Source organism: Elephas maximus, chromosome 23 (genome assembly GCF_024166365.1).
Source record: "Elephas maximus indicus isolate mEleMax1 chromosome 23, mEleMax1 primary haplotype, whole genome shotgun sequence".
Lineage (NCBI taxonomy): Eukaryota > Metazoa > Chordata > Mammalia > Proboscidea > Elephantidae > Elephas > Elephas maximus.
The window spans coordinates 20257906-20284465 of NC_064841.1; the positions used below are offsets into that span (position 1 = coordinate 20257906).

A 26560-nucleotide genomic window follows, 5' to 3' on the forward strand; every position below is an offset into this window, starting at 1 on the left:
TTGAACCAGGGGTCCTTGTCCAAGGGCCCAGCTACATGCCTCCTCCCCCCACATTGGTCCTGGCCATCCTCAGCTCGTCCCTGGGGCCTTGAAGCAGACTCTCACTCCCCTCTGCCTCCCTCCAGGCCCAGCTTCTTTCTGCAGATTCATGTTTCTAGAACATGCCTTTCTCTTATAACCCCGCTGCTTAGAATCCCTCAGGGCACCTTCCTGGGGAAGCAAGGGAGAATCAGGCTCCCAAGTCCAGCTCCAACTGGGCTCTCCAAGCTTTTGAGGAAAGGGTTTTGGAGTCACCAGACCAGTTCTGCCACAGTTGTTATTAAGCATACTATTGAACCTCCCTGAGCCTTTCCTATCTATAAAATCGGCGTGAGAAAACGTAGCTCCCAGAGTTCTTGTGAGGTTACATAAGGTAGAAGTACGCACACTGCCCGGCACAGAGCAGTGTAGAGCCACACAGGAGTGAGTTCCCCCTCTCCTCAATTTGCCAGCCTGGCTGGATGCACCGGCTATGTGGCTAGCAGACTCTAGATTTGAGGTCTGAGTTCTGGTGGCTCCTTCTGCTTGCCTTAGTCCATGTGGGGTGGACACTGGGCATTTGTTTTTCCCAGGTGCTGGAAGGAGTGTTCTGCGTGGGGCCAGGGGCTCTATGGGAGCCCAGCCAGGCAAAAATGAGCCATACCATGGCCCTGTGTATTGTAGCGGTCAGTGGGACACCTCAGCCAGCCACTGCAGGACTTTGTGCCTGGGCTTCCTGTTGTCCTGCTGAATTTTGCATAGGAAAGCAAAGTGTCTTTGAGTTGTGCTTATGACCTTTGAAGCTGTTATCTTCAGAGTCATAAACCTGGTCCAACAGTCTATAAAAGCAGCTCATTCCCACAATTCTTCATGTAGCCTGTTCCTTGAAGTCCTCCACGCAGTCAGGCTGAACCAGAGGCTGCCACCATGACGAGGGACCAGAGTGGAACCTGGGAGATGGAGAGTAACAACAACTTTGATGGCTACTTGAAGGCCCTGGGTGAGTGCGGGGAGAGGGGCACAGGGGCAGAGGCGGCTTTGGAAGGACTGCAGTCTGGCCCCCGGAAAGGGCCACTATGGAGTTCATCAGACCCCTGGGAAAATCCTCACTTTCACTTATTAGCTGTGGAATATTGGGCAGATCATACAAATTCTCTGAGGTTCAAGTTTCTCATTTGTAAATTGGGAATAATAATAAATGAGACTGTGTCTAGCATCTGCAGCCCGCTGGCACAGTGGTTAAGAGTTACGGCTGCTAACCAAAATATCAGCAGTTTGAATCCACCAGCCACATCTGGAAAACCCAATGGAGTAGTTCTACTCTGTCCTATAAGGTCGCTATGAGTTGGAGCCGACTCAATGGCAGTGGGTTTGGGTTTTTTATGTCTAGAATGTCCTTAGCACAGCGCCTAGAAAACACTTACTAAATGAAGGACACACACATGCATACACACACATGCACGCAGAGTAAAACCAAACTTGAAAAAATAATGCAGCCGCCTTCAGTGCCTTATGATCGCTATCTCTTTGGCACCAGTCGAACCTGATATTATCCATGAATGACCCCTGCATTGCCTTTTGTCAGTCTTGTAATGGGGAAGCAGAAAAGGAGGTGGCCAACAAACCTCAGCCTAGAAAAAATAAGGCCCACAGCAGGCTGAGAGAGGCTTTGGTCATATAGATCAGACAACCTACTGCTGACCTGACTTCTGAGCTGGGCTCCAGGCCAAGGGCTACTGAACAGCATGCATCCTGAGTTGGCTGCTGGGTGTGTCTCTTGTGGGGCTGGCAAAAAACACAGGCCCCTGCCCTCCAGCCTGCAAGCTTTACATAAAACAAGAGGAAGGGGGCCAATAGAGGAATGTTCACAATTGTTAGGCAGCTCCTGTGTGCCAGGCGCTGGGCAAGGAGCTTTGGCATCTGTCCTTGTTTTATCCCTACAACAGCCTCAGGACTGTGCCCATTTTGGAGATGAAGAAAATGTCTCCTTATCACCTTTTCCAACTTGAAAGTTCTCCACGTGTGGCGTTACCTCGCTGGGACTTACCCTTGCACAGCACAAGAAAAATGGCTGCAGGAGGGATCAGAGGCCCAATCATCTGGATAGGACGGTGGGTGTTCTCTCCAAGAGTGGGAATCACGGGCTTTTCTATGAATTAATTTCTAGAATAATATTTCTACCATGACAGTGAACAAGGAGAGCTGTGACATGTTTCCCAACTTACGGAGTTTGGAGCTTTCCTCATGTGCCTTAGACATGTTTTCAATACTGAATAGCTTTCTTATTCCTCCTGGCTTTCAGAATGTTACCTCAATATACTTGGCGGGGAAGGGGAAGGGAGCAGTTCCTACCCTCCAACCATATTGCCCCTAAGCTTTCCAATACCATGGTGGTCAATAGAAATGGGGTTCTGGTTCTATACATGGGCAAATGGTTTGGAGCATAGCTCAGAACTGTAATTCTGAACAAGATTATACAGGTGAGGAAACCAAACCAGAGGGGCCAACATAGCCTGAACCAAAGCCCAGGGCTTGCTGTATGACGTTAAAAAAAAATTTTTTTTTTTTTTTTAACTTTTTGACTCTCAGTTTCCTCATCAGCCAAATAGGGTTAATAGCATCAGGCTCACATGTTTCTCTGGATGACGTTAGACATAGTTGTCATTGTGAACAATTGAAAGCACCTTAACAAGGGTTATTTGGTGGTTTCAAAGAATCAGCTGTATGCCAAATAAGCCTGTCTCATGGAATATAACCGGAGAGCAATTGCATCTTTAGCTGCTGCTTGAAAATTTTATGACTCCCAAGAATACTTAGGAGCCCTGGCGGCGCAGTGGTTAAGAGCTATGGCTGGTAACCAAAAGGTCAGCAGTTCGAATGCACCAGGTATTCCTTGGAAACCCTGTGGGGCAGTTCTATTCCATCCTATAGGGTCACTGACTTGGAATGGACTCAATGACAATGAGTTTGGTGACTTTAGGTATTCCTGAGTGGTGAAAATGGTTAAACACACAGCTACTAACCATAGCCAAAAGGTTGGGTTGGTGGCTTGAACCCATCCAGAGGTGCCTTAGAAGACAGGCCTGTTGATCTGCTTCCAAAAGGTCACAGCCATGAAAACCGTATGAAGTGTAGTCCTACTCTGCACACACGGGGCTACCATGAGTTGGAATTGACTCAGCAGCAAGTGGACTAGTGACTTCGAGGTGTAGAATCCAGTCTCAGTTCAGTTTACAATTCTGTATGCACCCCTGTAACCACCTTCCATCTTTGGGGGGATGGTGGGATGCAGGGCGTACCTTTAGCTCTAAGAAGTCCTCTCTCCAAAAACAGCCTTTCATTAGACTCTTTCACATCTCTGTGCATCCTCAGTGTCTGTAGGGGACTCACGAGTTGTGAATGCAATGTTTGGTATCTCCTTTATGAGGTTTTGGAGTGATCGTTCCAATTCTCCTTGGCGTTGGATACCTGTTGTCTCTTAGAGCTTCAATAGAAACTTCTAATTTAACATATTACACATTGACTTCCCTTTAATGATTTCCGTTTGACCTCTTTGTACCAGTGTTTCTGCAATGTAGCGGGAGTGGGTTGACATTTCCTTGATTAAGATTAATACTCTAGGTGGTACTTCTAGCTTAATTCAGAGTGTGAATGTGCTTGAGTGCCTCAGTCTACCCAACTGATAACAGCCCATAGCACCTCAGGGCCCCAGGAACTTGCCCCAGCTCCAGGCCAGACTGTGCAGACATGCCGCAGCCAGAGTAGTTTTCCTGTCATTGAGACAGGACACTTGACCCCTCTCACCTGCACTTGGGGCATGGGTGGGGCAGGGACGGGCAGTGATTGAAGACAAGTCTCCAGGAGCTCAGCCAGAAGAGGCTGAGGTGGGGCTGCCTACTCGATGTAACCTGCTAACAGCAACCCAGCAGATCTATGGATTTTCCCCACACTTTGGCCACTAGGAAGGGGATGTTGACCCCAAGTTGAGAAGTCAATGAAGCTCGCCTCCCTTGCCCTTTTGAGTACTGAGACCCTTGGCATTTGGGAAGAAATGTGAGGAGACTTTTGCAAATTCTTAGATATGTAAATACTACTGAGTATAACTCCATTCTCTGCCCAAGAACCCTCACTTTCTTAGACCTTTTCACTTTAATCACCAGCACTGGGGAGTTGGCATTCTCTGTGGACCCACCTCTCGGTTCAGTAGGGAAGGAGAGACTCCTATTGAGATGCAGGTCTGGGTGGCATAATGGCTTTGTCACTAGCTAAGAGACTCACACCTTACACTGGCCTCCCACATGACTCAGCTGCCAGCCTCACCAGAGTAACACATCATGGCAACCTTTGGATTTGCCCCAGATCATCCAAGTTATTAAGTATGCAAACTGCAAGTGCCAAAGGTTAATGGCACCTCCTTTCCCGCTACTTGGACACCTACTGTTTCTAGAGGTCCTAGGCTCTTTCTTGGCAGCAAGGAAAGCAGCTGGTGAACTATTTTGCCCTGAGAAATGTGTTGTGTCCTGAGGTCCTCGTTCAGTGTGATCGGGGGATGCGTAGTGGGAGCGGTGGTCTTCATTTTAAAAGGGAAGCCTGACAAGCGTAGGTGTGAGCATGAGGTCCCAGTCCTGAGACAGGATGCTGGGGGATAGGTTGGGACAGGGTGAAGCCAGTGCTGCATGTAGATGGGGGATCATTCAAGTTCACTAACAAAGCTTTAGAGTTGCCCACAGAGACCAGGGACTGTGGCCTCTGAGGCAGAACCAAACCTCGTCTCTGTTCTCAAGGAATTCACAGACTGGGCAGAGATAGTCCAGTCCAGCTATCGTCGTGGGTAAGTGGTGTTTTAGTTTCTATTACTGTTTAACAAAAACACAGTGGCTTGAAACAACAATAGTTGTTTTATTATTCCCTCTCACATCCTGGGGGTTGACTGGTGTCATGGATTGAAGCCAAAAACTAAACCCATTGCCGTCGAGTTGATTCTGACTCATAGCGACCCTGTAGGACAGAGTAAAACTGCCCCCATATGGCTTCCAAGGAGCAGCTGGTGCATTCAAACTGTTGATCTTTTGGTTAGTAGCTCAGCTCTCAACCATTGGGCCACCAGGGCTCCTTGGTTAGAATCCCATTTGGGAATGGGTTGTCTTTGTTTTGCTAATGAAACAACATTAGCCTACAGTGTATCTTGAGTCAATTTCTTTTGAGATATGAAAGAGGTTAAACAAGCAAACGAGAAGCAGAGGTGGGGGAAGAAGGATGCCAAGCCATATGAAGACTGCCCAAAAGCAGATCAAAAGAGACAAGAACCTTCCTCCAGAGCCAAAAGGGAGAGAAAGCTTCCCTCTAGAGCTGGTGCCCTGAATTTGAACTTCTAGCCTCCTAAACTGTGAGAAAATAAATTTGTTTGTTAAAGCCACAGATCTGTGGTATTTCTGTTATATAGTGCTAAGATAACTGGGCTCAGCTGTGTGGTTCTTGCTCAGAGGTTCTCATTTGGTTGCAGTTGGACAGCGGCTGGAGGTGGTGGAGTCTCAAAAGCTTCCTCACACACATGTCTGATTGTAGATACTGGCTGTTAGCTGGGACCTCAGCTGGGTTGTCAATCAAAACATCTGCATGTGATCTCTCCATGTGGCCTGGGTTTCCTCAAAGGCATACTGGCCACGTTGTGAGAGAAGAGGTGGAAGCTGAATGGCCCTTTATGACCAGCCTTAGAAATAACAGCATCCTTCCACTGTGTTCTATTGGTCAAAACAGTCACAAGCCCTCCCACATTCATAGGGTGGCAACATAGACCCCACCTCTCAATGGGGGGAGTGTCAAAAGTACATTGTAAGGAAGTTATGTAGGACGAGAGGTGTTGCTGCAGGCATTTAAGGAAATATGATCTGCCACAATAGGCATGGTGGGTGACTCTATCCCATGGAGTGGAAAAGGCTATAAAAACAATAGTAAGATGTGTGCACAGGGTGGTAGAGGGAGTTACAATAGGGGTCCGTGAAGGCCCCCTAAGTACTCTGGGTGGGGTTTTGAAGGAAGGAGAAGAGTTCTACATGTAGAGATGGAGTCAGGGATGGCACCATCGGCATGTGCAAAGATCCAGGCCAGTAAGAACACGGTGCAGAGGGAGACTACAGGGGTTGGTATTGTCAGAGGATGAAGAGCAAGCAGGAGGTGAAAGAAGGGTTTATAAAAGCAACAGAGATGGATTCTGAAGGTTTGTGTACCAAGGTGGACTTCATCCTGCAAGGAAAGGGTCCCGGGAGGAATTGTATGCTGAGAAGAGAGTCATCATTAGAATGCTCAATCTGACAGCCACAGGTGAATAGATCGACAGAGACTGCCAGAGAACCATAGAGGTAGTTGCAATGGCCCTGGGAAGATGGGAAAAGCAGCACTGAGCAGGGGTGGAAGAAATAGACTTGGTGACTGGGTAGGAAAGAGTAGTGATGAGTCACCCTGGAAAATAAAAAACCGATATGTAGCTTTAATTGGTGAAAATAGGGACGTATCATAGAAGGTGTGTGCCCTAAAGTTACTTGAATAATGTTAAATTTAGACCATCTTGTAGTAAATCTTCCTTCCACAAATTGTAAATCTTTGGAAAACCCCATTTCTTTCCTTAAATTACAAAAGAAGGTGAGGAGCACATACTGTAAAGACTATCTTTCTAATTTAAATGAGCAAGCACAGATTTAAAAGTGCAGTGGCCCCTACAGAAAGGCCTAGTGGATCTCCAGGCAGTTCCACCAGGCAGGTGGTACCTTGGAGGCTAATGTCAGGCAGCTCCCACCTGGGTAGTCTCTGCCAGAAAATATTTCCCGGACACCTGCATTGTTCACAACACTGTCCTAGCTGTCTCAGAGCTCACAGTGTAGAACCAGAGGTGAACATGCACACAAACGACTCTCATACCATTATGGGCATCATGCTAGAGCTTTATATACATTGTCTCCCCTAATTAATTCAGTTTTCAACAAGTGTATTGAGCACCCATAACATGTCGGGCAGTGTTCTTAACATTGGCAATGTAGTGGTGCCCTTGCTGAGTATCCCTGCTAGTTGGAGAGACAGACAATCAATGAACACACTGAGATTATTTCAGGTTCTGGTAAGTTCTTTAAGGAAATTAAAAAGTGTAATGGGGTAGAGAGTGGTTAGTGGTCAGGGAAGGCTGTCGAGGAGGTGACATTTGAGCTGAGGCTTGAATGCTGAGAAGTGTTGTTCTGGGCACAGGGGGCAGCAAGTGCAAAAGCTTTGAGCATGTTTGAGAAACACAAGAAAGCTGATGTGTGTTGACTGGTGAATAGAGGAAGGAGAGGGAGGGGATGAGGGTGGAAATGTAGGCCAAGGTCAGACCATACAGGGCTTTATGACGGGAAGACTTAGTCTATCTTATATATATTCTCTAAGGATAAAAAAAAAAAAAAAAATTTCTTTTAAGGATCACCAGGGCTATGGAGGGAGCACTGGTGGTGCAGTGGTTAAGAGCTATGGTTGCTAACGAAAAGGTTGGCAGCTGGAATCCACCAGTCGCTCCTTGAAAAACCTATGGAGCTGTTCTACTCTGTCTTATAGGGTCACTAAGAGTCGGAACCGACTCGACAGCACCTAACAACAACAGCAGCAAGGCTGTGGAGTTGAGAATGAATCATGGGAAGGCAAGACTGGAAGCAGGGAGGCGCATCAGGAGGCTGCTGTGTTGTCTAGGCAAGAAATGGTAGTGGTTTGGGCTAGGGTGGTACTTATGGAGCTGGAGAAGAGAGGATGGATTCAGCATATGTTTTGAACATAAAGCCAACAGAGCTTGCAGATGAATTAAATATGAAGCAAGAGGAAATGGAGGACTCAAAGATGGCTCCTAGGTGTTATCCTGAATAACCCAGAAGATGGTGGTCACATTGGCTGAAACCGAGAAGATATGGGGAGGAGTGAGTTTGGGAGGAGGTGGACACTGAGCAGGGGGGAGTGAATCAAGAAATGTGTTTTGCATATTTTGGTTTCAGATGCCCATTGCATATCCAAGTAGAGGATTAAAATTGGCACGTTGCTGTAAGATCTAGAGCTTAGGGGGTAGTAAGGGATGAATACAGTAGGAATCTTTCCATTTTAAGGGATGAGGAATCTGAAGCCAAGAGAAGCAGAAGGGCTTGCTTGGGATCACTTGTGACTGGGAAATGGTGGAAACCACACAGGAGCTTAGTCTGTCTGCTTCTAACACCCAAGCTCTTTCCACAGCACTATTCTAGGTAGGGGTAGGAAACCTGGAGCTTCGTTCTCAGCAAGGTTTGTTAGGATGAGGGCATCCAAAGTAGACAGGTAGGACCCTCAGAAAGAAAGAAAGAAAAATAAATAAACAAATAATTGCCTGATGACCCGAGGAGGAATTGGATTCACAAAATTTGGATTCCTGCTGATGTTCACGTGCCTATGAAGTTATGCACATAGCCAAAGCCAAATTCATTACTTGAATCTTGTGGTGCTTGATTGGACTTTTGAAAGGGGAAAGTGCTGCAGGGTGGAAGCTGACCAGGTGAAGACAGGTGTCATCCCTTCCCATGGGTCTCGCCTTCCACGCATTGTCAGCACCTCCACCCTGACCCCCAGTGGTGGGTCCTAGACTATGGGGTGGGGAGGCAAAATAGTGCAAGTGGAGTAGGGCAGCACCCTGGGTCTCCAGCCTGCCTCTGGTGGCTAGGGAAAGTTTTAAACCTAATTGGGGACATCCATTAGGGAATGAGAGGAGGAGGCGGGCAGGGGCCAGTCTAATTCCTCTCTCACTGTGTAATCTGGAGAAAGAAATGGCATGGAAAAAAGGAGAAGATTGCTCTTCCACTCTGCTTCTCACAATGGCCTAAGAGCACTGACAATTTGAAAATTAAGGAGTCCATGTTCAAAGCCCATCAGAGCTGCACTTGGAGTGGATCTCAGATTTTTTATAATGAATACATGTGCATCTCTGCTCTTTAATTTACAAACAGCGCCTGCCCTTTGTGCCTGCAACTTTAGCTTTTTTCACAAGCACATTACAAAGCATTTTAATATTGGGTAGCATACTCATATTTCAACTTTATGGCTTGTATTGTTCAAAATGCAGTTACGGAAAGTAAGTTTTCATAAAGTCACTTCAGTGTTGTTCTCCCCCGCCGCCCACCCCGCATCAGCTACAAGCTGTATATATCATTCAGAAATAGTTTGCCTTTGGACCCTTTTATCTAAGATAGAAATTCATTTCACCTGGCTATAAATCAGGCTTGGAAATACCCTTAATTCAGAAAAGCAGATAAAACATACTTGATAACCCTGGAGTTAAAATATCCTGTCAGGAAAATAATTTTCTCTGTAAAGTACAAAGAGGAAATATTTTTGTAATGTGTGTGTGTGTGTTCTGCAGCTGCAGTTAAACCCTTCCTTTTGATTAGAAATATCACGAATCTACCAACAGAACATTTGGCTCCCTTCCCTGGGGTGGAGCAGAGGCGACATGATTAACTAGCCTGTGCAAGCACGAAAAGGTGACCAAGAGGCCAAGCCATTTTTCAATCCAGAGGATAAGCGACGCTTGACCCATTTGCATAGAGCTCCTAATAAGATCCTCCCAGCACTGGTCAGAAAGATTGACTCGGGCTGGCATTTCCAGGCTAAGCCAGTTCTTTCAGCAATACACATTTTAAGCTGTGATCTACGTTTCTATGCAACCAGGGACAAGCAGGGCTTTGTATTAGGAGAACCTTAGCTGTGAATGACAGACAGAATGTATGCGTAGAGAAATTGTTGGGAGCCCTCCCTAGCTGGGTGACTGAATCCACTACTTAACTTCTCTGGGCCTCGATTTCCACATCTGTAGAGTGAACATAGACTTGCTCTCTGAGGGACGCTTGAGTTCTAATTTCTCTGTTATTTCCAGTTCTGCCTTAGTAGTGTTGCCTTCGCTTCATCTGGTTAATAGATGTCCTATGGTTTCCTTAGGGGCAGTGGTGGTTCGGTGGTAAAATTCTTGCCTCCCATGCAGGAGACTAGGGTTGGATTCCCAGCCAACGCGCCTCGTGTGCAGCCACCACGCATCTGTTAGCGGGGACTTGGGTGTTGCTATAAAGTGGGACAGATTTCAGTGGAACTCCCTAAGATGGACTAGGAAGAAGGATCTGGCGATCTACTTCTGAAAATCAGTCAATGGCCCAATTTTCCACCCATCATGGGAATGGCGCAGGATCAGGCAGAGGTTCATTCCATCGTGCATGTGGTCGCCATGAATCAGAGACGTACCCAATGACAACTAACAACAACGTGAGTTTCTTATCCCACCCCCTGTGATTCCAGTAGCATGGCTTAGCACAGCATAGGGCTCAGCACAGAAGGCTGTAGCAGGAGCCAATGTTGTTTCTACCCATCAGCCAATCTGCAGAATGAAGAAGCAAGTCAATGCAGAGAAATGTTCCCCCAGGCGGGATAAAACACCCATGTGACCAGCCAAGACCTTGAGAGTGAGGGAGTGGGTCAGCTGCCATTCTGACTGTTCCTTCAGTGTCCGGGCCCCTTGGACTGCATGGAGTGACAGATGGCTAGAGAGATGTGTAAATATGACCTGAATAGTTCACCTGGGCTGGATGCTGTTTGACTCAAACAATCGAGGCCAGCCAAGAGGTAGAGACCAAAGTGCGTTGAATACCCACAAGGTCCTTGGCACCGTGTAAAGCATTTACAACCATTGTCACCCAAACCTCACTATAAATAACCCTATGAAGTGAGCATTTTTTTCCTGATTATACCATGAGAAAACAGGTTCAGAAAAGGGAAGTGACTTTTCTGAAGTCACATAGCTGGAAAATTCAGAGGCAAGATTTATACCCGGGTCTGCCCCTTACCCTCATGCCTTTATTCTAGCAATTCTAAACCTTAGTGTGTACAGAGTCAAGAGGAAGTCTTGTAAAAACAAGCAGGACTCTGCCCCCAGAGCTTCTGATTCTGTAGGTCTGGAGGGGGCCCCAGAATTTGCATTTCTAGCAGGTTCCCAGGTACTGCTGATGCTGCTGGTCCAGGAACCCCACCTTGAAAGAAACTGTTCTAGACCACGCTGCCTCCAACAACCAATCCATACATATTTCTCAGCACCTACTGTGTGCCCAGCCTTGGGCCTGGTTCTACGGGGGTCACAGAGCAAGGAAGCAGCATTGTCCTTGTCCTCATAGAAGTAAGACTATAGAGGAAAGAACAACCCTGTGAAAAAGTTAGAGGAAAAGGCCAGATGTGTCTTCTGCAGTCTGGATAGCTGGTGAGGAAGGAGGCAAGGCCGGAGCTGGGCCTTATGAGATTTGGAGAGCTGGGATGAGAGGGGCATGGATTCAGAGAACCAACAACGTACAGGGAGTACCTGAGGAAATGCAAAGTATTCCAAGGAAAGTCGCCTGCGAGATCAGGGAGCATAATGACGATGACGATGTTGAAGATGGCAGCTACCATTTACCCAGCGATTACCAAAAGCCACTGGCCACTGGGCAAAGCTCTATACAAACACCATCAAATGTAATCCTCACAACAACCTGATGTGGTTAACAATAGCTCCACTTAAGGCCGATGGTCTCTGCTGCTTCTAGATCTAAATCTGAGGGGCCAGTGAAAGGACTGAAGTTAGGCTCACACACGTCACCTGACTCGCTAGTCTGTGTCCCTGCAGTGGAAGGATGGAAATAATTCAAGATGAAATGTTTCATGTCAGCTTCTTTCTAGCTACTCTGCCTGCCACAGGCATGAGTTTATAGTAGACTCAGAATAGGGAAGGCATTCATTGGTGGCTTTTGGTGCAGCGATGAAGAGCTCGGCTGCTGACCAAAAGATCCGCAGTTTGAATCCACCAGCTATTCCATGGAAACCCTAGGGGGCAATTCTACTCTGTCTTATAGGTCGCTATGGTTGGAATTGACTCAATAGAAACAGGTTTAGTCTATTCAGGTAGGTGGCACAAACGGTTTGTGCTCTACTACCAACCTAAAAGTTGATGGTTCAAACTGAACAAGCTGTACAGTGGAAGATAGGCCTGGCAATCTGTTCTCACAAAGATTACAGCCAGGAAAACCCCATGGAGCTTTTCTACTCTGTAACACATGGGTTTGCCATGAATCGGAATCGACTCCATACCAGCTAACAACAATAGCAATTTTAGGGAAAGATCCATTTTAAGTCAGAAATACTTGACCACATGGTTCTGTCTAATCTTTTGCCTTCCAAATAGGCCAGCAGTTGCCTGAGGGGAAAAAGATGACTCAGCGAACATTTCCATGATTGCAGGCTCAAGGTGGCTATATGATCAAAGCCTCAGAAGTGGGCCCATCAGCCTTTCCAGACAGTGTTTGGTGAAAGACTCAGCCAGCCGGGTGTCCCATCACAAAAGGAGTTCTGGAGACACATAAGACTGGGAAAAGCCGCATCTTATATGCCCCTCTTGGAGTTACAAAACATCTTTCCTATGTCCAAGGCTCTGTGAAGTTCTTCAGGCCAGAAACCAGCTTTTCTTAGTTATAATTCCACATTTCCGAAGATTAGTTGATCATGAGCCTGTTGTTTTTTTGGACCATCAAACAGCCTATGGAGCTGGAGTCTTATGGCAAACAGAGTGGGGAACCCGAGGCTCTGTGAACACTGGCTGAGAAGCCTAGAATTGTTCACGGCACAAAGGGCAGCAGAGAGAGAATTGATTTCACTCTCTGTCCCATGACCTGCAGGCTGGGTGGCTTGGGTGTGCTCCATAAGCCAGGGAGGTAAAGCTAAATAAGCTGTCAAAGAATATAAAGGGTTGGAGTGATTGCTCCAGCCCTGACTTATTATATAGAGCCCAAGGCCTAGAAAACAATTGCTGTTTGGTGGAGGCAGTTCGCAGAAGCAACATAAACTGCCCCAAAAGAGGAAGGCTCATCCAACTGGATCCACAAGCCTCTGTGGCTCCAGGGGAAATGTAAAAAAGAGTCAGAAGTTGCTAGTATCTCAGGCAGCCGTGGAAAGTGCACAAACTGAGGCAGTCTGACATTCTGAAGAGAGGGGCCAGCCCAGAGCTGGTGGAACACCACCCTGGCCCAGGGTTCAAACTCCATCTCCACCGCTGCCTCACTGTATAACTCAGGACAAACGGCAAGACTTTTCCAAGCCACTTTCCTCATTGATAAACTGGAGATAATATAATATTTACCTTGTGGGTTTGTTGGGGAAACCCTGGTGGCGTAGTGGTTAAGTGCTATGGCTGCTAATCAAGAGGTCGGAAGTTCGAATCCTCCAGGCGCTCCTGGGAAACTCTATCGGGCAGTTCTGCTCTGTCCTATATGGTCGCTATGAGTCGGAATCGACTCGACGGCAGTGGGTTTGGGTTTGGGTTTTGGGTTTGTTGGGAGAATGAAGTGAGCAACATTTCCCAGTGGAGGCTCCACCATGGGGCACCATTCCTGGCTGGTTCTGAGGAGTGACTTAATTGTCACCCCAAATATTATTAAGGGTCCCCCAGATTCGCTTTACCTAAAACTCAGCTCACTACCTTCCCCCTAAAATTAGTTCTGTCTTTCTTTTTTTTTTTTTTTTTTTTAATTAGTGCTTCCTTTTACTCCCCTTTTTCTTACATGGGTCAAGCAAGCTCAAAACCACTGTTAGCTCCTCCCAAATGATCCATCTAATTACCAAACCTTTGTGATTGCTGCTTCAGCTGTGTGTGCTTAGATAAGTCACTTAGCCTCTCTGGGCCTCCCTTTCATCACCTATGCAACGAAAAGTAGGTGCTTAAACAGTGATTTTTCAATTTTTTTAAACCGTGGAACTCTTTCTACAAACAGCCCCCTTAAGAGAAAGTCCAAGACCTAAATCCACTGGGCTCTACCACCCACAGACTCTGGGTCTGGGTTAGGGCCTAGGAACCTGTAGTTCCAACATCTCCCCAGGTGGCCCTGATGGGCAGCCAGCTTTGGGACCCATTGGTGAATCCTTACATGGCAGGTATTCAACAAATAAGTGAGCAAGGCACTGTCATTCACACATCAGCTGCTAACAGCTCTAACCCATTTCTCTTTTCAATTTAGGATAAAGGCATGTAATCCTTGTACCTTCTGGGCTAGCTAATGTTACTTAAAATTATTCTTCTATGCTCAAAACTGACTTTATACAGTTTAGGGTCCAAAACACCAGCCAGGACCCTTTGCCATGAGGACATGATTCTGTTGTAGGTTCCCAGCTATGGCCAAACCACTGGTCCAAAGCAAGGTTCAAGTGGCCAGCTCAGGCCCCTCCTCAATCCTTTGAGAGAAGGAAAGTGATAGTGACCAAGGAGAGATTGAGAAGGAATTTGGACGGAAAGGAAGTGTGGAAGGAGGGTGAAGGCAACAGAAGAGGTGTAACACAGGCAGCAAGGTGTTAACTTGAACTTTGACATCAGCCAGTATCCTTCATGGACTCAATAGTATGTATCCCCACCAGACAGCACACTGCGAAGTTTAGTTACCTACCATAGAGAAGGGACTGGAATTCTCAGAGAAACAGCACTCAATGAATTTGACCCATTCTTGCTCTTGAGGTCATTATCATCCTTTGGATTGTAATAGAAACAATCTCAATGTTTGAAAGCAACTGGCATTACCAGATGGATTTTTTGAAGAAAATGTAAAGCTTCAGGCTGGCATCCAAAGTTAGCTGGAGAATTCATGGGCATAAAGGTGGGCAAATATAATTTAGCTAAATACCTAGCGCTTAATGCTGTTCCTAGTAAGACAATAGAAAATTAACAACTCTAGAATTATCCTGTTTCTAGATCTATTCCAGAGGACCTTGACTTTTTGGCTTGGGAGATATTTCAGGCACAATCACAAGTCAGCAAGTAAGTGAGCTCAGCACTTAGCTTCTTGTTGCAAAATGCAAAGCTTAGGAAATGAAATGCAGCTGTTAGAGGGAATGCTTTCTCGTCCTTAGTGCTAGTCTCTACGAGGAACCCTGGTGGTGCAGTGGCTAAGAGCTGAGCGACTCCTTAGAATCCCTATGGAGCAAGAGTTCTATCCTGTCTTATAGGGTCAGTCTGAGTTTGAATCAACTCAAAGGCAATAGGTTTGGTTCTTTTTTGTTTGTTCAGTCTCTAAGAAATGAGTAAGATTTACTTTAAAAAATCAAGGCAAAGAAAAGATGTAAATAGAGTAAATTGTGGCAAATCTTGTAACTACTGAATCTGGATGAAGGGTATGTGGGGTCCATAGCACCCTTCTCTCTACTTTTGTTTGTTTGAAAACTTTCATAATAACAACAAGCAATTATTAACCTTTTCCTTGGAGACAACAAAAGAAATCACTAAGCAGGTGTTTATGAAGGCCCTAGAATATCTTGAAAACCGTATTGACGGCTGTAACTGAGGCAGAACAGTCCAGCTAAGTAAGCCCCCAATCTGCTTTAGAAATGGAAGTTAGTAATTATTCTTCCCTGCTGTGGTCATTCACAAAACTTTCATCTTTACTTATGACCTAGACTGGTGGTTTCCAAAGTCTTTTTTCTTTTAAACCACAAAATTTTTTGTTGTATGCAAAAGGACAAATACTGTATAAGACCACTATTATAAGTTCTTGAGAAATAGTATAAACTGAGAAGAACACATTCTTTTGTGGTTACGAGAGGGGGAAGGGAGGGAGGGTAGGAGAGGGTTATTTACTGATTAGTTAATAGATAAGAACTACTTTAGGTGAAGGGAAGGACAATACTCAATACAGGGAAGGTCAGCTCAACTGGACTGGACCAAAAGCAAAGAAGTTTCCGGGATAAACTGAATGCTTCGAAGGCCAGTGGAGCAAGGGCAGGGGTTTGGGGACTATGGCTTAAGAGGACTTCTAAGTCAATTGGCATAATAAACTCTATTATGAAAACATTCTGCATCCCACTTTGAAATGTGGCGTCTGGGGTCTTAAATGCTAACAAGCAGCCATCTAAGATGCATCAATTGGTCTCAACCCACCTGGATCAAAGGAGAATGAAGAACACCAAGGTCACACGATAACTAAAAGCCCGAGACAGAAAGGGCCACATGAACTAGAGACTTACATCATCCTGAGACCAGAAGAACTAGATGGTGCCCGGCCACAACCAATGACTGCCCTGACAGGGAACACAACAGAGAACTCCTGAGGGAGCAGGAGAACAGTGGGATGCAGACCCCAAATTCTCATAAAAAGACCAGAATTAATGGTCTGAGACTAGAAGAATCCCAGCGGTCATGGTCCCCAAACCTTCTGTTGGCCCAGGACAGGAACCATTCCCGGAGACTACTCATCAGACATGGAAGGGACTGGACAATGGGCTGGAGAGAGATGCTGATGAAGAGTGAGCTACTTGTATCAGGTGGACACTTGAGACTGTATTGGCATCTCCTGTCTGGAGGGGAGATGGGAGGGTAGAGAGGGTTAGAAACTGGCAAAATGGTCAGGAAAGGAGAGACTGGAAGAAGGGAGATGGCTGACTCATTAGGGGGAGAGCAAATAGGAGTATGGAGTAAGGTGTATATAAGCTTATATGTGACAGACTGACTTGATTTGTAAACTTTCACTTAAAGCACAATAAAAATTATTAAAAAAATTTGTTTTTGTTGTATGAAATCGTAGGAAGAAGTCCAATATGTCAAATAGATAGAACAGAGCTGCTGTGGTGGAAGTGTGTATATGTATATAAGTGTGAGTCTGAGTATGTATCTGTGTGTGAGTATGAGTCTGTGTGAATTTGAGTGTGTCTGCGAGTGTGTGTGTATGTATATTTGTGTCTGTGGGTGTGGGTGTATGTGTGTAAGTATGAGTACATGCGTGTGTGTGTGTGAGTGTTTATGTGATATAGGTGCGTTTGCTTATGTGTGCCTGTGTATATAAGTATATATGTCTGCATATGTATCTATGTGTGTATGTGTGTCTATGTAAGTGTCTGGTGTGTGTGTATGTGTGTGTGTGATGGGGAGGTGCAGCCCAGGACTGAGCCTTGCCCACTACCTTCCCCTCCCACTGGGACTCCTGGAGAGGGTCCTGGAGACTCCTAGGGTTCCAGGCAATTGGTGGAGATGACCCAATCAGCCATATGTAAGACGATCCTTGTCTCCCACTCGAGCAAAGTGGCCTGCCCATGATCTGTGTCAGTGGTCCTGAGTGTTTGGCCTTGTTAAAGAAATGAATGAGTCTGGCTGAGCACATCATAACCTCCACAACTCCCTCTGCCAACAGATTTTGATCTTGCCATCTGCAAGATTGCAGTATGTCTGACCCAGACGAAGATCATTGATCAAAATGGTGATAACTTTAAGACAAAAACCATCAGCATGTTCCGCAGCTATGATGTGGATTTCACTGTCGGAGTGGAGTTTGAGGAGCACACGAAGTGCCTGGACAACAGGCACGTGAAGGTATTGATCTGGGCTGGCGCTGTCACTTGTACACTCTTTGTGCAGGTGCAGCTATTTGGCTTCACACGGAAAAAAAATGACAGAAACAACAAGAGAGGGGTTGGGGAGGGGGGCCAAAACGGACCTGGGAGGGGTCAGGAGAGGGGAGCCAAAATGGACTTAATAATGTTGGCAGCAAGCAATTATTGAAGGTTTAGTACAAAGAAGCCAACTGGCTTCTGTACTAAGCTTATAAGCAAAAAAAGTAGGGATGAAAAGAGACCTGGAGCTTTTTAGGCCCTCGGGCCAACGAAAACTAAAACCAAACCCTTTGCCATCAAGTCGATTCTTACTCATAGCAACTCTGTAGCACAGAGTAGAGCTGCCCCATAGGATTTCCAAAGCAGTAATCTTTACGGGAACAGATTGCCACATGTTTCTCCCATGGAACAGGTGGTGGATTCGAACCATCTACCTTTAGATTAGCAGCCGAGAGTTTAACCAGTGCACCACCAGGGCTCCTGGGATCTAAGGCAGGGGCCCAAATTCCTGTGCTGACATGGGCCAAGCCGGCCAGGTGAGGAGTTCAGGGTGTAACACTATAGGGAGTGCTGGGGTCTGTGGTGAAGCCAGGAGAGCTTCATTTAAAGGAGATACTGCTTCTCAGCTCTAGCCAAGCATCGTTATGGAGGAAAGAGGGCCTCAGAGGGCTGGAGTTTTTTCTTTTCAAAAGAAGTTGAGAATTCAGATATTTTTATATGAAATAGCTCAATTTTAGATGATGTCAACTGATTTAATTTTTTTTTAAGTGCTATATAAACCAAACAAAAAAGTCAGTAGACTGAATGAAACCAGTTAGCATTGAGTCGACTCCTTAGGGTTTGCAGTGGCTGTTTTTTGTTTTTTTTTTTTTTTTGGCGGGGGGAGAAGTAAATTACTGGGCCCTTCTTCCACTCTGGGTGGACTCAAACCTCCAATCTTTTGGTTAGCAGCCAAGCTCATTAACTCTTTGTACCCCCCCCCCCAGGGACTCCAGAATAAATGAAGTCAGGATTTATCAAGTTCTGGTAACTCGGACAGATGCCTGAGTGACACAAGCAGTTAGCAATCAGCTGCTAACCTAAAGGTTGATGGTTTGAGCCTACCCAGCTGCTCTGTGAAAGAAAGGCCTGGCAAACTGCTTCTCTAAAGACTACAGCCAAGAAAACTCCATGGAGCAGTTCTACTCTGTAACACACGGGGTCGCCATGAGTCAGGGGCCGACATGATGGCAGTCATATTTAAGGATCGTCACCCTTAGCATCACACAAGAACACCATATGTGTTCCTAACTTCCTACCGTGACTTGCTCCTAGCAGGGTTTAACGCCTCTTTCAAAATATACATAACCAAAAACCCATTGCCGTCAAGTTGATTCTGACTCATGGTAACTCCATGTATGTCAGAGTAGAACTGTTCACAGGGTTTTCAAAATACACAAACTACCCCAAAGTGAAGTAGAAAGAAGTAATTGATATCCACACGGTAGAATATTATCCACCAATAAAAAGAAATGAAATACCGATTCATGCTACAACATGGATGAACCTCGTACATATTATGCTAAGTAGAAGAAGCCAGACACAAAAAGGCCACACACTGTAGGATTCCATTTATATGAAAGGTTCAGAGTAAGCAAATCCACAGAGACGGAAAGCAGATCAGTGGTTGCCAGGGGAAAATGGGCTGTGGCTGCTAATGGGCACGGGGTTTCTTTCTGGGGTGATGAAAATGTTCTAGAATTAGAGAGTAGTGATGGTTGTGCAGTCCTGTGAATACAGGAAAAACTACTGAACTGTACACTTTACAAGGGTGAACTTTATGGTACCTGAATTACATCTCAATTTACAAAATAAGTCACTGAAATGGGATTAGAGAGCAAGAGCAGGAAAAAGCAGATACAGATGATGGCAGTTAGAGCCAAAAATCCAGTGTGGTGTCCCGAAGAGATGCGGGGACCCAGAGGAGGCTGCCAGGTAGTCAGGGGAGACTGCCAGGAGGAGAAGCCATTCAGGGATTGCTGGAGGAGAGGGCGGGGCACTGCATGCAGGAGGATAAGTCCTGCCTGAGCGCAGGCGCTCACTGAGGAGGCACGCTAATAGCATTCTCCAAGGAGCCCTGGTGGCGCAGTGGTTAAAGTACTCGGCTGCTCACCGAAAGGTAGTTGGTCCAAACCCACCAGCCACTCCACGGGAGAAAGATGTGGCAGTCTGCTTCCATAAAGATGACAGCCTTGGAAACCCAATGGGACAGTCCTACTCTGTCCTATAGGGTCACTATGAGTCAGAATTGACTTGGCAAAGAGTAATAGCGCCCTCCAATGCTCTTAAAGGACTGTTATCTTCCTTAAAAAAAAAAAAAATCTTATTTGGGAGTGATTCCAAATTTATAGAAATGTTGCAAGCATATAACAAAGACTACCCATATACCTTTTACCCAGAGTAGCCTGTTGCTAACATTTTACACTATTTGTTTCTCATTTGCACGTGCGTTCTCTCCCTCTAATACACACGTATAAATTTTTATTTTCTGAACGATTTGGTGCTTTACCCCCTAAATAATTTAGAATGCATTTCCTAAGAATTAGGATGTTTTATTCTACCACCACAGCGTAGTTATCAACTTCTATAAATTTAACACCAATACAACACTTGCATCTGATTTACCACAAAGGGCTGTGTTTTAATCACAGTCACTTTGGACACTGGCTAGGGGAGAGAAAGATTTCCTGGTGCCCCACAAGTCAGTGTGGGCGCACCTTCCTCCTTTGACTCTGTGCAAGCCCATTTGTCCTTGGAACGCACTCCCTCTTCATCCCCTGACTAAGAAGTCATGGCTTCCCCACTTAAATCCATATCTTCAACCTCAGGATCTTTTAAGGCAATTGAGCCTCTTTAAAGCTTCCTCTGATAAAGGGATGAAAGGCGCCAACGAAGAGCAAATTGAATTGCGCAAGTCTAGTTCATTCACCCACTCTCTTTGCTCCTCACTGTCTGTTTTATGGAGGAGTCAGGCTATGACACGGTAGGTATTACCATGATTCATTGATAACCAATTTACTCTAGGGTCAGAATAACTTTTAATCTTGCTACCCAATATAGATTATTAAAATAAAATATTAGGACAGACCCCAGTGCACTAACATTTTTCTCCTTCCATAAAAGTTACTAAGCCCCTACTACATGCCAGGTCAGTGCCAGGAGCTAGAGAGAAAATGATAAATCAGATGGCCACGTAGATGGACAATGATCACATAGTGTCCACATAGACAGACATGTGTGCACTCTGGAGATACCACAGGAATGAAGGCAAGGAGTCTGGCTGCACTGTCAGCAACTATCATTACTGAAAGGAGCCCTGGTGGCACAGTGGTTCAAGTGCTAACCAAAAGGTCAGCAGTTCAAACCCATCAGCCTCTCTGCAGGAGAAAGACAGACCACTTCTACTTTGTCCTATAGGGTCGCTAATGAGTTGGAATCTACCCAAGGGCAGTGAGTTTGGATTTTTTTTGTTTCTCATCATTATCGAAGAATATGCATGCTTAGTTCTTCCTTTCTGTGGATTTACCTTAAGATTCTGTGCCATCCAATCATCCAATCATGGATGCATTCAGCAACACTCCGTATGTGCTGGACACTGGTATGTGCTGGACACTGGGCTGAGTCTGGGGATACAGGATGGATAGCTGACCTGGCCTCTTCTTCCATGGAGCTTATTGTCTATTGGGGGAATCAGACATTAATTCAGTCAACATGTTCGGTGCCCATGATGTGTAAGGCAACATGGAGTGGGAGGGGGTAGAAGTCCTTGCCTTCCGGGCTTTCTCATTTATTTGCGAGGGAACTTAGAGACCAATGTCGATGTCGGGCAACAGCAAGGGAACATTCCAGACAACTTCTCCCTCCCAGAAGAGCAAGAATGTCCTTTGAATTGAGCTTCTTAGAGGCTTTCAAAGATAGGAGGCTTCGAATGGCCCTGAAGGAGGAGGAGGCTTATTTTTTCTTTAGAAAACATGTAGAATTTTATTTTTAAATTAATTTAGGGAATAGTAATACATGCAACCACAACCTGTCTGTCAGTTTGTCTTACTGTAGCAGCTTGCGTGTTACTATGATTCCGGAAGCTATGCCACCAGTACTTCAAATACAGGTAGTCTCCAATTTACGAGGCATTCAAATTCTGACAAACCGCACTTAGGACCGTCTGTTGGTTTTTTTTTTTTTTTTTTTTTTGTACATCTTATCGTTAGTAATACATATTAAAAACAATGTTGGAGTGTGTAATTTACTGATATTATCATTCTCATATGTTGACTCACAGATGTTCAAAGATTGGATTTATAAAGATACTGATAATAAAAGGCAATAATAATGAAAACTAAAAAAAAAAGTTATTTGACTTATGTCAGAAGCAACTTACAATGGAGTTGTCAAAATGGACCCCTGTCATAGGCCGGGGACTACCTGTGGTAGACAAGTTTTAGTGGAGCTTCCAGACAGGCTAGTGATCTATTTCAGAAAACTTAGCCAGTGGAAAATCCTATGGATCACAACAGAATATTGTTCAGTATAGTGCTGGAAGATGAGCCCCCTAGGGTGGAAGGCAATAATGAACTCAAGCATGCTGATGACCGTGAGGACCGTGTGAAACAGGGCACCATTTTAAATGTTCTGTTCTACATGGGGTCACCATGAGTTGGAGCCAACTGGACAACAACAATAATATATACAAATGGTTTAAAAAATTAAAACAGTAAAACGTTAAGTTTCCTTCCCATCCTCGCCCCTAGCCCCTCAGTTCCCCCTCTGGAGACCGTCGCTGTTAAGGGTTTCTCTTGCCTCCTTGCAGGGAGCATGTACAAACGTATGTGTGCCACCTCCTCCCCCACCCCCCATCTGTTCTGTGCACATGGCTCTGCCCCGTGTTGTTTTAACTTAAACAGTACACCATGGAGACTGGTCTTCTCCGTAAGTGGAGAGCTGTCGCCGCCTTTCAGTGGCTGCCTAGCAAGGATGACTGCACCGTATTTAACCAGCCACCCACTGACAGAATTTATGAGGCTTCCAGTCCTCTGCTGTAACAAACAATGCTGGGATGCATCAGGGAGTAAAACGAGGAGGAATAAAATTGTACATAAAATATATAACATGGTCAAGGTCAAATATTATTGTAGAAATGAGTAGACTTAACAATCTGTAGAAAACAGACTTGTGCCAAAAAAAAAACAGACCCAAAACTACAAGGACAGTGAAGAAAACACATAGGCCAGTTTATCACCAGCTGGGTTTCCAAGATCTAGAGGAAAGCAAACGTCTGGCCCGTAGCAGAGCATTGTTCATAGAGGCAGAATGTGGTCTGCACAGACCTGGAAGAAAACCAACCAGCAGCAGGGTCAGGACCAAGGAAGGATGGCACAAACAGAAAGTCACTCCCTGGATGAGAATGACCTGGCCACCTCAGGTGGTGGCTGTGCAGGTCTAATTTGGCACAGGGTAGGTAACCCTGCAGGGCCACCTGGAGAGAGTGCAGGTTATACCAACGCAGGTACTAACCAGCTGCTCGCAGGTCAGTCCGACTCACAGCCACTCCAGGTGTGTCAGAGTACAGCTGCGCTCCATAGAGTTTTCAATGGCTGTTTTTTTTGAAGTAGATTGCCAGGCCTTTCATTTGAGACACCTCTGGGTGGTTCCAAACGTCTAACCTTTTGGCCAGCAGCTGAGCACATTAACTGTATCATCCAGGGACTCCAAGGTAGGCATTAAATCCATTGCGGTCTAGTCCATTCTGACTCGTGACGATCCCAAGTGTTATAGGGTAGAATTGCTCCATAGGGTTTGCTCGGTTGTAATCTTTATAGAAGCAGATCACCAGGTCTTTCTTCCGTGGTGCTGCTGGGTAGGTTCAAACCCCCAACCTTTAGATTAGTAGTCTACCGTAAACTGTTTGCGCCACCCAGGGACCTTAGGCAGGTACTAAAAAAGGTGAGAACGGAAGGAGAAGGAGATTGGGGAATTGTAGAATTTATAAATGCATGCACACGGATTTGAGTCAACAGACCACAATAAACTGGTTTGGCTGGAATGGATGGTGCACCGAAGGTGGAAGTGAAATTGGGAAGACCATGGCCTAGCCTAGGCTGAGAGTTCTGCCCCATGGGCAAGCAGGAGTCCTGGCATGGCTCCAGGAATTGCAGCTGTGTTATTTGGGTCTGTTCAATGCCTCAAAACCATACGTTTGATTTGCCTGTGATTCTGTCACTACAGAGCCTGGTGACCTGGGAAGGCGACATCCTCGTGTGTGTGCAGAAAGGGGAGAAAGAGAACCGAGGCTGGAGGCAGTGGGTTGAGGGGGACAAGTTGTACCTGGTAAGTCTCGGTGTCCACTCAGGTCCCATCTACTGGGCTCAAAGAAACTACCATATTACCTAGCCAGGCGCTTTGACAAGAAAAATGGCCCTGCTCTCTTCCGCTGAGCTCCAGCCAAATGCATGTGGTCATATAGTCAGAAAGCCATTCTAATCTGGCTCAGGGGACTCCAGGAAGAAATCTATAGGGCTGTTTCTGTGAATAGCTGCAATTAAAAAGAAAGTTCAAAATGCTGAGTTAGGAAGCTGAGATCCAAGAAGAAATGCAGGGAACCTGCTAAAGACCAGCTGGGGAGAAATATGAGCCCAGAGCTAAAATGCCTTAGAGAAAGGAGCAACCAGGTCTTCCCACAACTGTGGGAGCCTGGACAAGATAGGAGGTGGGGCAAGGAGGGGGCAGTTGGGTCTGGGAACTGCCTGTAGATCACAGGCATTGACTTCTCGTCATAAAATATGTCCACATGACTCCAAAATAGTTTAGGTTAATTTGGTAGTAACACACAGCAGTAGGAACAGTTGCTGATATCCTTAAATAAATTACGTCTGGTTAGACTGCTTAATTTTTCCTTCTTCAATCTTTAAGGCAAATTATGAGCCCGGCATTCAAATCATGAAAAATCATTCGTTCAGGTGTACATTCAGTTTCTTTTCCATTTAATGAATGGCTCCTTCATGAATGGATCTTCATTCATTCATTCATTCATTCATTCACTCATTCACTCATTCACTCATTCACCTGTGGAGTCAGACTCCAGTGTCAGTATTCAGGTCACCATGGTGTCCTTCAGAGCCAGCCTGGCACCACCTGAGATCTCTATTTTCAGAGGCAATATCAACTGGTGATAAATGTGAGACATTCACTGTTTTTCCACTGACGGTTTTCCCTACCTCCTCTGGTTGGGATGATGGATTTTTTTTAATTGCAGCACAAACCCCAGTGGTCCCTGTGGCTAAGACAATGGATTCGTTGTCAACTGCAAAGATCATGGTGATCGTCCCCACCCTCGTGTTTGTCGCTCTTCCTTCAAAGGGTAACTGAGGTGCAGATAAGACAGGAGGCTCCCTCTATCTGAGTAAGACTCGGCATGTGTCACATCACAGGCGGGCCTGGGGAGCCCTTCTGCAGCTCACACCCTGTCTTTGTGGCACAGCCACCAATAATCCCTGGAGGCCAGAAAGCCCATAGGGTAGAGGACAGCTCACCAGTCAGCATCTTCCCAGGCCTTTGATTTCCAAATGCTTCTCCCCTCTAGACCCTCCCTTTCTTCATGGCTTTTTTTTTTTTTTTTAATCACAGAAGTAGGTGAAATCCCACCCAAGAGGGTAATTCCCTCGCATTTTTCATTTTTATAGTTGTTCAAGCTCAATTCAAGTGTCAAAATCAAATTACTGCTACATGCAGGCGATGCCAGCTGATAGGGTCTGTGAGACGCACTTTGCTCAGAATAACTAAGCATCCTCTAACCCAGCTACCCCCAGCAGCCCACTCACAGACACCACGAGGGGCAGGGGGCTGGGCAAAAGGAAGGCCCGGCTCATTACCTACTCACCCACTTTCTTGACATTGCAGGAGCTGACCTGCAGTGACGAGGTGTGTCATCAAGTGTTCAAGAGGAAGTGATGTTGCACTGGAAGCCGGCTGACCACACGCTCCTGCTGCCCACTCAGGGTTCTACATTGGCTTCCAGAAGGAGCCATGGGGACCCTCCCACTGCTGACAGGGCCCCATTCCAGCATCTGGATGGGTTTTTAACATAGATGTGTATGTAACTAGGAAAACATAGTCTTTCTTTGAAACGTGGCATTAAATTAAATAAAAAGCAAAAACTACTCCCATCCTCTGAAGCCCTTTGTACCTGTTGTTGTGTGCCATCGAGTCCTTTTGAACTCATATTGACCCCACGTGACCGAGTAGAGCTGCTCCATAGGGCTTTCTTGGCACTAATCTTTCCAGGAGTGGCCTGCCAAGTCTTTCTCCTGCAGATCCACTGGGTGGGTTCGAACTGCAGCCACACATAACCGTTGGCACCACCAGGGCTCCCTTCTTTGTATCTAATCTCCCTTCATTTCTAGAGCTGAATGTCAGCTCCACCCACAGGCCGAAGAGGGGATTGCCTGCGTGGTGGCCTTGTATGTAGCTTCTTCGTTGTTTATTTAGTTTGGTTTGATTTTGTTTTGTTTGTGTTTCGTTAGTATGCTTGTTTGAGAGGCTGTTTTACCTAGAAACATTCTCTGTCCTACACAGCATCCACCGCTGATTCTTGAACATTTCCCACTTGAGATTTATTCCTTTGGGTAACTCATTCATTTCTCTAAGATTGTCCTTTAAGATGCAGATGCCTTAGAGTGGAAACCCTGGTGGTGTAGTGGTTAAGTGCTACGGCTGCTAACCAAAGGCACGGCAGTTTGAATCTGCCAGGCGCTCCTTGGAAACTCTATGGGGCAGTTCTACTCTGTCCTATAGGGTCGCTGTGAGCTGGAATCGACTCCACGGCACTGGGTTCGGCTTTTTGGTTTTTATGCCTTAGAGTTTGCACTTGCCTTAAGGAGCATGGGAAAACCTTCCCCTGAAGGCCTTTGGTGGGGCTGCAGTGTCAGCAGCTCTTGACCCAGGCCAGCCTTCTGCCATTGAGCACTGGGCACACTGGTGCCCTGCAGAGGGGGTCCCTGAGCACACGTCTTCTCAGCCTTGGTGCGCTTTCTCAGCCACTGCCCCATGCAGACTGCTGCAGGCTCTGGGGCCAGGTGGCCTGAGTTCAAGTCCTGCCACTCTA

General features: G+C 46.0%; 1 protein-coding gene across 1 annotated transcript; it reads left to right on the plus strand.

Annotated features, from left to right (window-relative positions):
* Nucleotides 1-945: 945 nt before the first annotated feature.
* RBP2 (retinol binding protein 2) lies at nucleotides 946-25407 on the plus strand. Its single transcript, XM_049867408.1, has 4 exons — nucleotides 946-1018; nucleotides 17226-17404; nucleotides 23686-23787; nucleotides 25357-25407. Exons 1-4 carry the CDS (start codon nucleotides 946-948, stop codon nucleotides 25405-25407), a joined length of 405 nt encoding a protein of 134 aa, XP_049723365.1.
* Nucleotides 25408-26560: the final 1153 nt, after the last annotated feature.